Source organism: Rattus rattus, chromosome 10 (genome assembly GCF_011064425.1).
Source record: "Rattus rattus isolate New Zealand chromosome 10, Rrattus_CSIRO_v1, whole genome shotgun sequence".
Lineage (NCBI taxonomy): Eukaryota > Metazoa > Chordata > Mammalia > Rodentia > Muridae > Rattus > Rattus rattus.
In genome coordinates, this window is record NC_046163.1 from 26318643 (window position 1) to 26337338 (window position 18696).

General features: G+C 35.6%; 1 protein-coding gene across 3 annotated transcripts in view; it reads left to right on the top strand.

Moving 5' to 3' along the window:
- Window positions 1–18696, top strand: part of Brinp3 (BMP/retinoic acid inducible neural specific 3) — a 400303-nt gene that overhangs the window by 318450 nt on the left and 63157 nt on the right. For all 3 annotated transcript variants that reach the window (XM_032914782.1, XM_032914783.1, XM_032914784.1), the window contains exon 7: window positions 14350–14572. In XM_032914782.1, coding sequence (XP_032770673.1) covers window positions 14350–14572 — 223 coding nt within the window. The remainder of the gene's footprint in view (window positions 1–14349; window positions 14573–18696) is intronic.

The window sequence follows — 18696 nt, forward strand, 5'->3', positions numbered from 1 at the left end:
CAGGAAGTAACTTTTGTAATGATGTCTGAATGACGCTCTCATCTATGACGATAGCAGACTATATTTAGGTGCCTTTCACTGATGCTTTTTCCTTTCCTCTTTCTGTTTTTCCCCAGTAGTATTTGATTTTATCCTAGATTTCTGGCATGTGTAGCCTCTGATTCTTAGTCAACCAAACAGTGCCAGGTATGGGTTCAATTTCATTGCCTGGGCAAATTAGGTATTTAGTTGGACACTCCCACAATTAAGTGTTGCTTGCTAGAATACACAAAGACTAGTGTAGAAGTCTCCTTTTTGTCTCTGACGAACCCAAAGTTTTGGCTTCCTGTTTGTTCCATCCTGCATGGTTTACAAACGTTTGGATCTCAGGGCAGCTTTCATTGTTCATGTAGTTAGGCTGCTCCCCTTAGACATCGATGAGGGGATATGGAAGTTGGGGAAATTGATACAATATCACTGAATCATGGTAACCACTTCTATTTTGTGGCTACGATGAAAAACTCAATATAGAACTGGTAGACTTGAATGCTCAGAGGAAAGCTTGATACTTGGAAATAGTTCCTTATTTGGCCTTTGATTCATACTTTTTTCTACTTTGTATAACACCTAGTCACATGAGGATTAATGCTTTGTCACTATGAGATCTATACATAGTATTTTATCACCTTAAAAGTTTTTGCTGTTTTGCATTTAACTCAGGATATTTCTTTATGTGTTGGTTTTAGGTAGAACTTGTATTCCCTGTTTTCACAGGATTTCTCATATACTGTTTTGATTTTATTTATTCTGTCGGTCACTGGCATCATATTTTATATCATATGAATAAACATCTTCTGAAAAACTAATCTGGCATGCTTTTATACTTAGTTTCTACCATTTACTTATTTGTTCATTTTGTCACATGGTTATGTCACATAAAATATGTAATGCATCGGCTAATAATAATGTACAGTGTTAGGAACTGTGCAAGTGAAGTAAAGAAAATTAAGACACTGCTTTCACTCTTGCTGTTATATATAATTAACATTTTTTTCTATTTCCTTAGGCTGATTGTTTTCCTTTCTGAATTGACTGTGTACAATGAAACTATAATTGAAATTAATTTTGCATTGCTTCGAAACAAAATCAGTCTGTTCTACAGCATGGTTATTATAAGATTCCAGAAGATAAAGTTGTGGAAAATCCACTGAACAAAAGCACTTTATAAATATAAAGGATTTAATTTAATATCTTTGTCAACTCTTGGAGTATTTCTGCTTGCTAAGCGGGAACTTTTTTTTTTCAGATAGGGTTTGTTCTAGGCTTTATCTATTATTACCAGTATCAGTTTGCATAGTTGTTGAAACTTGATAAAACACAGTTTTTGAGGAAAATGAAGATTATAATAGCACCCATCTCTCTACTTTGGCAGGGATTAACCAAGATAACCTACATACATTTCTCAGAGGAGTATAAGAAGCATAATAGTAGATGAATAATTAACAAAAATATAGATAGCAGTTTTTGCTAATTATGTAAAGGAATTTCATTGTTTTCATAACAATCTTCCTTAGCAAACATGGATATCCTACATTAGTATATCTATGATCATCATTACTATCTATCAGCACGGTGATTGGCATATAGTACACACTAAATAAACATTAGTTAAGCTCTTGTTTAATTATTTACTCTAATTACCCTTGAGGCCTCAATTAAGTGTAGGTCTCAGTTTTCTTTTTGAAACAGAACTTGACTACAGCAGGAAAGGAATGTATTTAAGAACAATGAAGTGGGAAGCTCAGATTATCAAGAGGACTGAAAATATTGGCTCAGGGGCTATGGCTCACACAGTTCAAAATTCACATAGCGGATGAAATCTCTGGATGACACCTTTGGAAGACACGAGGCTGCGTTTGAAGCATCTGCCACTTAATATAGATTATTAAAGTTATCTTTACAGAAAATGTCACCAGATAATTCACTTTATGGAACTCCTGGGATTTGTCCATTTTTTTTTTTAAATTAAGAAAAGCTAAAGAAACAGTATTTCCTCTCTTCATATGTTTCTAACATTGTGTTTCTATATTTTATATATTATTTGAAAACAATCTTCATTTCGCTCATTATATTCTAGTTATGGTTTTCCCCACCCCAAATCATGCCAGATCCCTTCCTCCTCTGTATCCAGTCAAATTCCTACCCCCTTTTTAAGTCTCTCATGAGAATGTAAACAGGTCTATAAAAATAATACTGATAAAATGAAGTAAGATAAAGCAAAAACAATCGGAACAGAACATGAAAAACAGAATAATAAGAGCCTAATGTTAAAAATAAAGACAAATTATTTATTAAAATCTAAGATGTGTGAGTATGTGTGTGTGTGTGTGTGTTTGTGTATGTGTGTGCATGTATTTGTGTGTGTATGTGTGTGTGTATGTGTGTGTCTGTGTGTGTGTATGTGTGTGTCTGCGTGTGTGTGTGTCTGTGTGTATATGTGTGTGTATGTGTTTGTATGTGTGTGTGTGTATGTATGTGTGTGTGCGTGCACGCGTGCTTGTGTTATCATCTACTGATCAACAGAAGACCTGCCATTAAGTCTTATTTGCACACCCAGTGATGTTATTATACATTTTTTTTATTTGTGAGAGAAGTTTCCTATGGTGTCACCTCTTGGGTTTTGGACAGGGGACTGCACCCACTTCCTCTGTCAGCACTTAAAAAATTTGCTTAAATTATAGTTGTATCACTTCATTTTCCTTTTTCTTCCTCTACCCCTTCCCATCTGCCTTCCTCCAACTTCTCCTATGCCCTCTTTATTCTTACTTAAATTGATTGCCTCTTTTTCTTAAATTACTGATAATGGTGAGAAAACAGATTGATAGATGATGCACAGATAGACAGACAGATAGACATTACCGTATACATTCAACCTGATGAAAGTTTTTAGTCTGACTCCAATATATGGTTTCAGTGGTCTCTACTTTTTATTACATAACTGGTTAAATTGATGCTCTATCCAAGTACAATCAGGATCAGCAGGGTTTTGGAGAGAGGCTTGTTTTTAGTCCAGATGTTCAGATAAGGGATGGCTGGTACGGGGTAATGTCTACTCATGCTTTTCACAGCTTTTCAGTCTCACGTCCTCTAAAAAACATGGTCTATAATGTCAAGGCGAATATCTACCCACCTGTGACATGACTGATATGTAACCAACTTGAAAATGTGTTTAAATTTACAATACTTGACATGACTGGCCTATGACACCAATTGTTATATGTGTTCTCTGTTCATAATGCTAGAGTACATCCAAATCCACACGCATTGCATATATGAATATGAAGGGGCTTTATCCATCTCGCCTGGATTCATGACACAAGTAAGAATCCACAACAGAAGTTTAGATTAGAATCACACTTTTCTTAAATCATAGTCACCATAAGAAGTTACATTCAGGTAGAATTTGAATTTTCTTATATGGAATAGAAATCAAATTTCTCTGATTTTGTTCAAATGGGAAGGGATAGAGGAAGGAAAAAGGAAAATGAAGCGATACAACTATAATTTAAAAAAATCTTTAAGTGCTGACAGAGGAAGCAGAAGCAGTCCCCTGTCCAAAACCCAAAAGGTAACACCATAGGTAACTTCTCTCATAAATACAAAAAGTAAATATATAATAATATGTTATAATAATAAACATATAAACAAATAATATATCTTTGGGCATGGTCTTGAATGGAATGCAGAAAAAGCCCAATTCATTTAGTATTTTTTTCATGTGTTTATATGTTATGCATATTTGTACAGCATATATCTGCCACATTTATTTTACTTATGAATTCTGTAGCTTTTGAAACCCAATCAATTTGATATTAGCAGTTAATGTTCTCTTCAGAAAAATAGTTTACTTTATAAAGGTGTGTTTCATTATGAAAGTCCAAGTCTTTAAATGCCTTAGCCTGATAATTTGATGGGAAGCTTTATTTCCTCTTTTTCAGTTGTCCTATCTTTCTTCTTTATTCTAGTTCAAATCAACTGTCTGTTGACTGATCTTGGCATGTTTTGCTGAGAATTTATACAAACCAAGAGAGGCTCAAGAAATATTCTGCACTTTTGTCCACAGAGGTTATGATGTAATCAATATCTCTAATGTTTTGATAGCCTTGATTGCTGTTGGTTTGTTGTTGAAGTCATCATCATCATTTTTTTTTTGTCATAGAATACCTCCTGACAACATTCCCCTTCCCTCCACTTTTCCTAGCTCCGCTTAAACTGTCCCCACCTGCTGAGATGCTCTGCTCCTCAGTTTCCATTAAGAATAAGAGAAGGCCTCTCCAGGATATTAACTGAATACAACCCAAAAAGATTAAGACTAGGCAGGAAATTGTATATCAAAGTTGGATAATGAAGTCAACTAGGAGGAAATGCATCCCAGGGCCAGGCAAAAAAGGCAGAAACATCCCTAATCCCTCTCTTAGGAGTCCTGCAAAAGTCTCAATCTAAATATCCACAGCATATATGTTGAGGACCTACTAGAGACACATGTGGTCCGTGTGCTTGTGACTTCGGCTTCTGTGAGCCCCTATGAGCGCTCCTTAGTTGATTTTATGGGCTATGGTGTCCTGGTTTCCCAGACTACTCTCAGTTCTGTCATCCTTCCTTTCCTCTTCTTTGGGGGTTCTCTAAGCTTAGTCTCCTACTTGGCTTAAATTTTCAAAATTTAGATCATAGCATTTATGTGCAATAAATGGAAGAAAATTGATGAAATTATATTTTAAATTAAAATAAAACAAATTAAGAAGAAAGTAAAAAACATGGAAGTAACATCTTTTTTAAAAAAAGATATATATATATATATATATATATATTCTGTCTTCAGACACACCAGAAGAGGGCATCAGATCTCATTACAGATGGTTGTGAGCCACCATGAAGTTGCTGGGATTTGATCTCAGGACCTCTGGAAGAGAAGTCAGCACTCTTAACCACTGAAGCAACTTTCTAGCCTGCAAGTAATATCTTAAGACAAGAGTAGAGTAGCTTATTGAACAGACCAGAAGATTTCCTGGCCCCTCGTTCATCCCTTTGATTTGTTGTTCTATGGGAAAAAGATAAGAAAAAGAAGAATGTATATGTTGGAATTTTGAGTCAATATCGCTTCTTCCATATAGATCCATCTGTTCCCTGTTCTCACACATTCACCAATCAGTGGTACTTCTAACTTTACTGTAAACTTTAATCTAGTGGCCATTTACATTTAATTTTGAGTACAAAGTTTGTTTGAAGTTCTACAACATTAGGAGATAAAATATATTTTTTAAATCACTGTCTTTGAATTCTCTAACATTCATTCAGTACTTTGTTAAAAAAGAAAGAAAGAAAGAAAGACTATGTTTGAGATATTTTGCTTTTTTTCTTTTATTGAATTTTTAAATTTACATTTTAAATATCACCCCCTTTCCTGGTCTCCAGAGACAGCTAACCCATTAGGCCCTGTCCATTTCAATAAGGGTACTCTCTCACCCACTCCCTCCCATCTCCCCGTACTGTCATTCCCCTACACTGAGGCATCAATCCTGCCATTGATAACCAACAAGGCCCATCCTCTGCTACATATACAGATGAAACCATAGGTGCATCCCTGTATTCTCTTGGGATAGAGGAATTCTGGTTGGTTGATATTGTTATTTTTCTTATTGGGTTGCAAACCCCTTCAGCTCCTTCAGTCCTGTCTCTAACTCCTCCATTGGGAACCCTGTTTTCAGTTCAATGTTTGACTGTGAACATCTACCTCTGTATTTGACAAGCTCTGGCAGAGCCTCTCAGGAGATAGCTAAATCAGATAGTAGTCGTTGACCCATCTCCTGGCTTCAAAACTTTCAAACTCTGCTCTCAGTTTGAAATAGGCAACTGGACTCAGATGTCATCTGAGTAATAAAATTTCAGCTTTGATGAGTGCATATTGTATATCGCTCATCGATATTCCACGTTTATCATTGTATCTATTTACAGTGATTTTTCCAGTGTGTTCTAGGAATTCATATATTCTGTTCGTTTTCTCCTTTTAAGCTACCTTGTAAGATTGCCTCTGATACCTGCTCATCTGTCAGCATAGATTCATTTCCTAAAGGAAGTAAAAAGGTTTTAATTGAGTTCAACTGATAAAGAATTCATTAAAGGACTGTATAAAATATAAAATCACCAAGGAAGGGAGAGAAACACTTTCTTCCATGACACAGTGAAGAAACAGTAATTTTTTTTCCATAAAATATATTTAGTAGGGCTATCAATGTTACAAGCTGTGGACAGAATGCAAAAGATACTATTATATTCTTTTGTTCCCCTGAGAGAAAATATATAAATCTGAGTGAATTCAATTGAATCCCATAGCTTTAAAAAAAAATCTACCAACTCTGTAATTTCAAGTACACTCTGCAGGTGAAAATAGAGCATGTTCTACTTAGGAATTTCCTTAGACATCGAAGAGATATAAACAGGAAAGGTGTTCGTATTCAGCTAAATAGTTGAAATATTTTATTTTAATATTAATGTATATGATTCCTTTAAAATAAGTATAAAACAATAAAAAGCATAATTTATTTTAGATAGCTACTAAATGTTGCTGTGAAATTATAAAAAATATTGTCTTTTACTCCACATTAGATCCAGCACTGCAATGCCCCAAGATATCTGGTAGACATCTTCATCTCAGGCGGCAAAGTGTCTCACCTGCTTTGCTGTATCCCATATCACACTGCCGATGACTACTCTCTCAGCCTGGCAATAATCTCTCTACCCATCCAGTTCCCAAGGCAGGTTACCCCCATGCCAGACATACACGTCTCCAGACACCACATACTCTCTTGAATTCAATGAAATTCCCACATGAAAGAACACACAACACAATAACCTCTGATCCAATTGATAATATTTAATTGCCCACCTAGACATACAAAACCCTGTACACACACATCCATCCCTTAAGGATATTCATAACAACCTGAAAACATGCAGAGAGGAATCTTAACATCTGCCTCCATGTTCTCTCAGCTGCTTCTCTCTTCTCCAGTCTCCTCACCTTCTCTAAAACTTTTCTCCCACCCATCCTTCCTTCTTGTCCAATGGCAGGCCTCATTCTATCTTGTACCTTCCTACACCTGCATAATGACATCCCCCTGCAACTAAATACTTAGGATCTACTCTGGTTATACACTTTTGATTTACTCACAATATTGTAGCCTCATAAAATGGCTCATGCACCAGATATCATTTATCTAATTTTGTTGATTTGATATAAGCTCTATTACCGAGTCTGTTAATATATTTTAAAATATATTAACTTATAGAAATATATAGTCACCTCTGGGTGTACCAGAGGCATCCTATAGAATATGGACATATTAGTTTGGATATACATTATTCAAATACTCCCTTGGGAATGTTTGTGGATAAAAGTTTTTTAAAATAAAACAAAATAAACAAATAAAAAGCTAACTTGTAGTGGGAATTATGTTGTGATAAGAAGCTGAAGGAAGTAAGTGAGTTTTCTACACAATGGGAATATGACTATCAAGGGTAAAGACGCAGTTGCATTAGAAGGTGATCTGCATTGCAATTACAATGAAGTACAGTGGAGAAATACTTTGAAATCAAAATGTCAGCTTCAAAGCTAGGGTTTAATAAATGTCTATCGTTGTTTGTTTTTTCATTGTTGCCATTTGTTTGGTCTTTGTTTGTGGTAACATAGGTTACAAAGATAAAATAGAAAAGAATTAGTGTATAAAAATCAGCCAAGACTGAATGCACCTGCTTAGGTAAAAATGTGATATGGTACTATGTTTGTTTTAAAAAAATGATGGTTTGCCTTATCTTTTCCTGTGTAGAAAATTTTGTTTTCCAGGGGATTGATATAAATTCACTTCAAAGAATTGTTACAGTTAAAAGCAGAGAAGGTGACATTGAAGAGGCTGGATTACGAATATCACAGAAATCAGAAGCTATCACTCTTTTTGATTAAAAGCAGCTGTTTCCATGCTGTATTGTTTATATTGACAAGAAAATTCGATTCTACTACTGTTGGCTAACTTATCCAACAGATATGCATATTTATGTGTGTGTATTTATATATCCTTAGACATAACATGTTTTACTTATCTTGTAAACATAAAATATTCATAAAACCTATAGAAAACCCAATACTCTTATATTATCACTTTTATTATTCTATTATCACAGTTTTAACAATTCTATCATATCTATAAATTAGAAGTCACGAAAGCATGTTTCCTTCCTCAATCTTAAATACCAATAGCTAATTTTTAATGGAATGAGTATCAGTTTGGAACTATTTACATGAATTAATAGATGAACACAATTTTTCTGGATAGAAGAAAATTATATGGTATTACCACTCTAGAAATAGTCCACTGTGAAAATGTTTTATGAACATTTTTGAAAATATATTCCATAGCAGTTCTTAACACATTACACTGAACATTACAAATTACATTATAAAAATATACAGGCTAGTGTTTTCCATGCCCACCAATACAGGCAAAAAAGTGTGCCAAGGTATACATACACATGTTGGTCCCCCAAAAGTACTAAAGGTATACAAAACACATAGAGTTATAAATCCTAAAAATGTAGTATTAAAAAACTTACCTAAAAATTAAATTGTGAAATCAAAGTTCAAATGAATCACACATAATAACTATGCTAATAACAGTTACGGGAAGGGTCATTTGAAAAAAAAATACTTGTCTTAATTTCAGATTAACACTGTGCCTACTTAGGGAATGGTAACATTTTGTAAAACCGTTACTTATCCTAATCTGTTTGCCTGTACAGAGTTCGTTATGCAATACATTCCCTCTATATCATTCTTGTTTCCTGTGACTTAGTCTTGTTAGGAGACTGAAACCGGCTATAAATTGTACCAGCCCAGATGCTCATTAGCATTTTCCTTTGTTATATTTGCTGTTATCTTTTATGATTGAAAACTATGCTGTAGAAGAAGCACAAATAGCCAGTAAGTATTTTAAACCTGTTCCACATACATAACCATTAGGGAAATAAAAACTGCAACTACTTTGAGGTTACATCTAAAAGATGAAAAGAAATGCAGCTGTGGGTGTGAAAAAGAGGAATACTGACACATAGCGTAGGGAATATAAATTATTACAGACATTATGGAAGTCAGTATAGATGTTTGTTTGTTTTTCATTGTTAAAATGGCCGAGTACATAGCACAGATATACCTTACCTGATATATACTCAAAGGATTTAGTCTCCTTCCTCGGAGGCAGCTACGTTTATTGATGCATGGTTATTCATAATAACTAGAAAATGAAACCACCCTAAATGTCCATCAACATATGGATAATGAAACCATATAACCTCACCATGGAAGTTGACTCAATTTTATAGAAAAATGAGGTTGTCTAGAAAGTAGATCAATATAGAAAACGCTTGTTACCTGAGAAGGCTCAGACTCAGGACTCAAACATCACATGTTCTCTCTCATACAGATTTTAGATTTTACTGAATACATGTATAAACATGTGTTTGAGTACGGTGCAATCTATGAAATTAGGTGTTTTCAAATGAGAATAAAGAAGCATGAGGAAGGGTGGGGGAATAGGATGCAGGTGACGTAGAAGCAGAAGGGAGATACACTAGAAACAGACATAAAAGAATAAGTGAGATGAGTTAGAAGATGGAAAGAGAAAATCAACAATTTTTAAAATGTCATAACATACCTTAAAAGATGTTATGTGTTAATTTAAAAAAGAATACCATTAAGAACCAGGCACACCTAACCACCGGACTGAGCATGGGGACCCCAGTGGAGGAGTTTGAGAAAGGACTGAAGAAACTGAAGGGCTTTGCAACCCCATAGGAAGAACAACAATATCAACCAACCAGAGCCCCCAGGGACTAAACCACCAACCAAAGAGGACACATGGAGGGACCCCTGGCTCCAGCCGCATATGTAGCAGAGGATGGTTTTGATTGGCATCAATAGGAGGGGAAGCTCTTGATCCTCTGAAACTTGTTTCCCAAGTGTAGGGGGAATGCCAGGGTGTTGAGGTGGGAGTGTTTTGGGTGGGAGTGAGAGCATCTTCATGAAAGCAGGGGGAGAGGAGGTGGGGGAAGGGATGGGATAAGGGGATAATATTTGAAATGTAAATACATAAAATATTCAATAAAAAAACAGGCATGACGGTCTAGTCTCATAATTCCAGCATCAGAAGCCTAAAGCATGATAACCACAAGTTTAGGAACAGTCTGTGGTATGAATTGAGTGCTAGGCGGGTTTTGGTTATACTGCCTCAAAGCAAAGAAGACAAGAATGCTTTCATTCATCCTACAATGAGCAGGAAATTATATTCTACCAATGAGTCACCTTGTTTCAAACACTAATAATGTCAAGATAATAAATACTAACTTTAGTCTTATAGTTTTTTGATTAATGTAAATTTTTTTGTGTATTCCATTCAAAACTTTAAAACCATGTAAGAAGCTTCTTTTAATTGGATAGTTTTTAATTTACATTTCAAATGTTAGCCCCTTTCCTGATTTCCCATCCATAAACCACTTATCCCATCCCCCATCCACCTTCTTCTATGATGGCGTCCCCCCACCTACCTACCCACCCCTTCCCACTTCCCTGAACTGACATTTCCCTATACTGGAGCATCCAGCCTTGGCAGGACCAAGGGCTTCTCCTTCCACTGGTGCCCAACAAGGCCATCCTCTACTACATATGCAGTTGGAGCCATGGGTCTGTCTATGTGTACTCTTTGGATGGTGGTTTAGTCCCTGGGAGCTAATATATTTTGTGTTAGTTAAGTTTTTTGATGAGGTAGTGAGTAGGACTATGTTATTTTATAAAGCGAGTACATATCTGTCCTTCTCTTTGTGAACTGAAATCTTTATCATACTCAAACTGTTGTGGCCCATATTGGCTTGATGGTATACTTGAAATTGGAAGAAAGAAAGTTGAGTTTAAATATATCAGGTATGGTTAGTGTGCCTCAAGTTGCCATCATGCTGAGGCAAGTATTGTGCTTTGTGGCATACAGGATGTGCAAGACCAAGTATCCAAATCTGAGGTTCAGGTAGTCAAAGGCAGGAAATGTTAACTAAGGTAACTGGTGAATATAATAAATCCAAAGAAAGTCTGCCATTGTGAATCCAGGTCTCACCAAGCATCAGCATGATCCACAAAAATAATCTTTGGAATTGTGGGCACTGCAGATGTAAAATGTTTTAATAGAAATATTCATTGGCCAGGAAAGGCAATAATCGGACACTCAAAAATGGAACAAATCAAGATGATCATCACATGCCTTAAAACAATTCTTTTACAAACATTTCCCCAAAACACTTTGAAAATCATTTTTACTAGTCCATGGTAAACCTGAAGAATTTTAAAAAATTAAAAGTGTGCACATTGAACAAAGAATTATTCTGATATTAGTGAAGAACTCTCCATTAAACTTTACCTACTTCAAATGACCAATACTAAATTGAACAATTTTATGCAGTTGATGCACACTTAAAAATATATTTAAACAATAACATATTTGTCATAAAAATTTATTGTGTGAGTGATTTTATATGACATTTAGATTTCATTTTTAAATTTATCTAAAATGCCAAAAATATAATGAGTTTTTTCTTGAGATTTCTTATCACTTTATTTTTAGTACATGGATGTTTTTAAATGCGCATACAGTATTTGTAGAGAGTATAAGGGGATGTCTGGTCCTGTGGAAGCTTAGATGAGTATGGGACTCCATGTGAATGCTGATAATTGAACCCAGTGGGAAAGCAGGTAGTACTTTTAACTACAGAGGCACACCTCTAGTCTCTGATTAGTTATTAAGTATTTACCACTTAACTGCAAATAGTGCCTTATTTTCTACATAGTGCTGTAAATTAAGATAAAATATTTTGCTATCCCTACTTTTTCTACTTTGTTTTATCTCTCTGTGTAATTTTGATTTATGTAGTAGTTCCTGAGTTCCTTTCGAAATTCCCTTTTTTCAATCTATAAATATTAATTTTAAAGAATGCCAAATGAGAGAAAAATATTTTGATGACATTTCCAGAGAATCCTTTGAGTTAGTTCTAGGTAAAATACCTGTCAAAAATTGAAGATGCTTTATAGCATTTGAAAGTAAGGCATATCATTAATTAGTCACTGTTTAAAATGAGATGAAAGGTTTACTCACACTTGCTGTCATAGATTGAAACATCTGTATGTTCTGTGCACAACAGGTGTTCAATAACTGTTGTGGGTGACTGTCAATGGCGGCTCCTAATGACTTCATAATGAAGTAATTATTCATGTGTCATGTGAAAACTACTTCACCGAGATCATGCATTGATAATTTTCCACAGACACACAGTATTACAAACACTCCAGTGAGATAAGTAAATTCGACCTTATAAGGTTCTTTCATCTCATTGAAATTTCCTGATTCAGAACCTTTTTTGAATACTATGATAACAAAGAGTACAATTAGCAATCCATGATAAGGTCTCACTGGAAGAGTCAAAGTCAAAGACAACAATGAAGTGAATGATGATTTTTCAGAGTAGTGGCATCTGTTCTGTGACTATCGAAGGGATGCTTTTCAATGACTGTGCATCAATTTTTTTTTTTTATCTAATGGTGGGAAACTTCTTACAAAAGATATATGGAAGCAAATTTCATAGTATTGTCAAACCAAAATGTTAATCCATTATTTATACTGTTTGATTTGAAGCCTATCTAATGCAAATATGGTATAAAGCCTCATCCAATTATATTTGTCATATTGTGAAGATTGTTCCTTTTTTTAAGCCTTTCTCCTTTTTCAGGTAAAAATCTAAACACTGAATATCCTAATGATGTGATATTGAAGCATGCTGCACTTCAGTGATAAAATTATCCTCTAAATATTTTTCAAATAATTTTATTAATTCTTTGAGATGTTCATAAATTATATTTTGATCACTTTCCCTATATTCTTCCCCTATACATTTCAACATAACCCCTCACTCAATTCTGTGTTCTCTTTCCATTTCTCTTTTTCAATTCACAGAGTTCAGTGTTTCTCTTACCCAGTTAATTATGAATATGGGGTCCACCTTTGGATATAGAATACACTAAGTATCACACCATTAAGAATATAACAGACTACTGCCATTTCCTTTCCTGGCAGTTTTTGAATGCTAATATTTCTTCAGCCGAGATTTTGTCAGGTTTGAGCTTATACAGAGTTTACCCATGCTTTCCTAATCTCTGATGGCATCAGTGCAACTTCACTTGTTTTGACTAGAATACTGTTGAGTATATAAACTGCCTCTGCTATATCCTCATTCCTCTCTGTCTTCCATGAAGATCCCTGTGCCTTGAAAGAGCAAGTTTAACATACACTTGGGGCCTGCCCAAATAATTTATTCTGTAATTGTTCTGCAAATGTTTGTCTCCATGTTAGTTGTGAGTCACTTCGAGAAGCTTCTCTCATGATAGTTGAGATCTACTCTCTGGGTATACCCCAGAGTCATAAAGAATCACTTTAATAGCCCATCTATTAATCAGGATAATAATAGTAGGTTCTGATGCATTACCTATGACCTATCTAGCTATCATTCTTGTTTACTTTTAGAGCACCGTATAAAAATTCTGCCTTCTATAGTAGGTCTTAAACTATTAGAAATGTGATTGTTTGGGTCTGTAATATACATGTTTTTATTTGCTTTTGTTATTTGTTTTCAAAAATGATGTAAGTATCTATGTTGGAGAAAAACTATTTATTGAAATACTTACTTTCCTGCTGAACTGGAATGCCACCTTTTACTCCATAATATCTATTGTGGATTTCTACCCCATTTCTTGTTTTTATGTTTCTATGTAAATAACACACAAACACTGTAATTTAATGAAAAGGTTGAGCTGGGAAGACTCTGAGCTAAACACATATTCCTTCAACCTATAATACCTTCAAATGCAAAAATCTATGCAAAAAATCCATGCAAATGCCCATCAGTTGGCAATGTGAAATCTGTTCTCCTTCTGCACCATCAGTCTTACTCAGAGAGCAGAGGGAGAGTATTGAAAATAAACTGGATTTAAGTTTTCTGTCAAAACTATTGTTCTTGTGTAAATTATTTCCATATTCTTTCACGAAACTGCTATTTTAAGATCAAAACAAATGACTTTAAAACTCCCCCAAATCTCATATTTTAACAATTTGTTAGCCACTAATATTAAGCTATTAGCATTTACTTTTAAATAGGTTCAATGTGTTTTGGTCGGAGAGAAAGTACTTGTTACATAATTAAAATGTGGTGGGTTTTTTTTATGTTTTTCAGATGAATTCAAGTTCTTTATGAAAAGACTACCCATGAATTATTTCCTCAACACTTCAACTATAATGCATTTGTGGACAATGGATTCTAATTTTCAGCGCCGCTATGAACAACTGGAGAACAGCATGAAGCAGCTTTTCCTGAAGGCACATAGAATTGTACACAAGCTCTTTAGCCTTAGCAAACGGTGCCACAAGCAGCCTCTCATCAGCCTGCCCAGACAGAGGTAAGAGTGGGACAGCATGACAACCGTGATTCTGCTCTTAGAGCTGAGGTCTACTTGTTCCTCAGAGCAGGTGTGCTGATACAGACAGCGTTTTCTTTTCCTTGATAGAGACAATTTAAAAAGTGTAGATTCTCTCGTCTCAAAATAATGTATTGCACTTGTGTTCAAAGGAAGAATTCAGTGGGAAACACATAACCTGGCATCTCCTTTGTTTTGTTTTTCTGTTACTATAATCAAGCAATCAATCATCATGCTTTACATTTTATAGTAGTCAGTGAATAACCCTGTTTTAGGAAATAGAATAAAAAACGAATACTCACAGTTAAACTGGGAGCATGTGAAGTAGGCAAGAAACACAAACTGAAATTTCTCCATATCTAATTTTGAATAACACAATTAAGGTTTTGCTTTATATTATGAGTATTTGGAAATCCATAATCCATAATTTTCACTGCTCACATTTCTAATGTAAAATGCAGATATTGTAATACTTAAATATTTGTGCCAGAACTTATTTTACAAATCTAATTTGAAAGGTTTTATATTTTTGAAAGAATTGTGGAAATAAAAGCCATAGCTTTACCTATTAGAAGTCCGGTTAAAACCAACCAGAGTTTCCAGGGACTAAACCACTACCAAAAGACTATACATGGACTGACCCAGGGCTCCAACTGCATGTAGAGCAGAGACTAGCCTTGTTGGAGCACCAGGGGAAGGGTAGCCCTTGGTCCTGCCAAGGTTGGACCCCCAGAGCAGGAGAATATGGGGGAGCAGTAAGGGGGATGGATGGGGGGAACAGCCCTGTGGGGGAGGGAGAAATGAGGGCTTATGGACAGGAAACCAGGAAGGGAAATAACATTTGAAATGTAAGTAAAGAAATATATCTAATAAAAAATTTAAAAAAAGAATTAAAAAAGGTCCGGTTAAACATATATCAAAAAAATATACATTAAAAAATACATCTTTAGCACTATTTCCATAATAAAATCTTAAAGATTTTAATCAAGCTTCAGTCATTAAGAAGAAAAATTTATAGTTAAAAATATCTTACAATGTTAAAATCAAATAAACCTTTAAATTAAACCTTTATGAAAGATTTGATTTAAAGCTAACACAAGTGGTATTTTCCACTGCTTATACTTCAAACATAAAGAAATATCTGCCATCTAAATTAAAGATTATATTTTACTTATGTAAGATATATATGAGTGAACATTCGCACTGTAATCTTCACCTGTCTACAGGCTATGTAATGCTACAGTTTTGTAGAGTCTACAATTTGTCCCCATAGATCCGCCCATTCTTTTTATTCTTTTTCACTTCAGATTTTACTCCACTCCTGGTCTAACCTCTGACTGTTCCACATCCCATAACTACTCCCCGCCCCCAGGCGGGGATGTCCCCATTCCACCCACCCCACCAGAGCTCTAAACTCCCTGTGGCCTCCAGTCTCTTGAGGATGAGGTGCATCTTCTCGGACTGAACCCAGACCCGGGAGTCTTCTGCTGTACATGTGTTGGGGGCCTCATCTCAGCTGGTGGTCGGTGATCCAGTGTCTGATAGATCTAGGGGTTCCATTTAATTGAGACTACTAGATCTCTTGCAGGGTTCCCCTCCTCAGCTTCCTTCAGCTTTTCCCTAATTCAACCAGAGGTTTATTCAACCCGCTTCTGTTCGTTGGTTGCGTACAAGTATCTGCTTCTGAATCTTTCAGCTGCTTGTTGAGTCTTTCGAAGGGCAGTCATGGTAGGTCCCTTCTTGTGATCTCTATATAGCTTCAGTAATGGTGTCCGGTCTTGGGGCCTCCCCTTGAGTTGGATACCCCTTTGGGCCTGTTGCTGGACCTTCTTTTCCGCAGGTTCTTTTCCATTTCCGTCCCTGCAGCTATTCTGACAGGAACAATTATGGATCAGAGTTTTGACCTTGGAATAGCAACCCCATCCCTCACTTGATGCCCTGTTTTTCTGCTGGAGGTGGGCTCTACAAGTTCCCTCTCCCCACTGCAGGGCATTCCATCTAGGGTCCCCTCCTTTGAGTCCTGAGAGTCTCTCACCTCCCAGATCTTCTTAAGATCTGGTACATTCTTAAGTTTTATATAAGTAGAATTATATAATATATGGTCATTTTGTAATATATATTGCTGGACATTTCTGTTTTCCTACTTACATTTTCGATTGACGCATGTATAAATTCCCTTGTACATCTTTTGTTACCGTGAATATGTGTTTTCCATCTTGCTGAGTACGTACTGCAGCACTGCAGTGGGGCATTGCTGACTTACAAGGTAATTATATTTTAACGTTCTTTAGAAGCTGCCAAAACTCTTTACCCATGATCCTGCATAGCGTTTTTTAGTTTTAGTTCTCACACTACATCTCCTTTCCCTTCAAACCATACCAAAACGTGTCCCTTTCTGCTGTTTGATTACTAAAACTTGTTTGTCTGTATGAAATTGATGCAGTGTGTGCATCCCTCTGTGTGAGAGCATGTTTTCATGTGCATATATGAGTGACTGATACTGTTAGGTGTCCTTAGTTTCTTATTATTTGTCAGTGCTTACTTACATAGTGCAATCCATATACCTCAATACTTTTACTCTTCTTTGTTTTCTGAATTCCTTTCCTTGATAAGGTCCATGAATTTATTAAATGTTTATATTTCAGTTTTTGTTTACCTGCATTATTCTTCTCATTTCAGTGATCATTAATGTAATTTTTTTCTTTTTCTGTTTCTTTTTTCTGTACTTTGTTTTGTTTATTTAGTGTGCTTTGTCATTTTAAATTGTTTGCTGTAGGGAGAGAACATAATATTTGAAAATTTTCATTTTTTTTTAAAGTAAGATGTATTTCTTTTTTTTTTTTTTTTTTTTTTTTGATCTTAGGGACTGAACCCAGGGCCTTGTGTTTGCTAGAAAAGTGCTCTACCACTGAGGCAAATCCCCAACCCCGAAAATTTTCATTTTTAATACAGGCTTTCACGTTAATAACTTCCCTTGTGATTGTTCATATCAATTGTATGTTTTGTAAGTTTTTTTTAATTCCTTCCAAATATAAAATTTTAATATATCTGTACGACTTTTGTTAATGTGTGCTGATAATTCATTATGGCCAAGAAAGGTATGACATTTGGTTATAATTAATTTTAATATTTATGCTTATGAAGCAGTTTTTAAAATGCTTGTATTTATTATTCTATTCCAAATAAGAAATCTAACAAGGTGAAAGGATTAAGAAGTAAAGTGCTAAGAAGCTTACAATAAAATTGATTTTAACATTATTTTTAAGTGAACTGAAATCAGATACATATACATATGCATACACATATATTTGGGACATAAGGAATATTTGAACAAGTGGGATGGCAGTAATCAGTGTCAGAGTTCAACATAATGTGGATAAAGCTTTATTTAGTGAAATTTCTAAAATAAAGGACCATAGCAATATCATTTTTTAAATTAGTTTCATTAGCATAGTGGTACTTTATTTTCCAAAATACAGTAATAAAAAGAGTGAAGACTTCTTGAGAGTTGAAATATAGCTTTGAATTTGTATTTTTTCTTTTTATTAATCATTCCATTTGTTTACATCTCAAATGATATCCCACTTCCCACCACCCCTCCACTAGCCCCACATCCACATCCGCCCTCTCCCCTACCTTCAGCCTGTATATGAAAGTGCTCCCCTACCTACCTACACTTTCCCACCCCACCACTCCAGCACCCCTTTATACTGGGGCATCAAGCCTCCCTGGGATCAAGAGCCTTCTGATCAGGCCAGGCCATCCTCTGCTACATATCTGGAGCCATGGATTCTTCCAGGTACTCTCCTTGGTTGGTGGTCTAGACTCTGAAAACTGGGTAGTCGGGCCAGCCTATGTGTTTCTTCTAATGGGGATGCAACACCTCTCCTCTCCTCCAGTCCTTCTGCCATCTCCCCTCCAGGTTCCCTGAGCTCCATCTGATGGTTGGCTCCAAGCATCCACATCTGCATTGGTAGGTTGTCAGTAGGACTTCCTCAGAACTTGCCACACTAGGTTCCTGTCAGCAAGCACCTCTTGACCACAGCAACAGTGTGGGTTTTGGTGACTGAAGACATGATAGATACCCAGGTAGGGTGGTCCCTGAA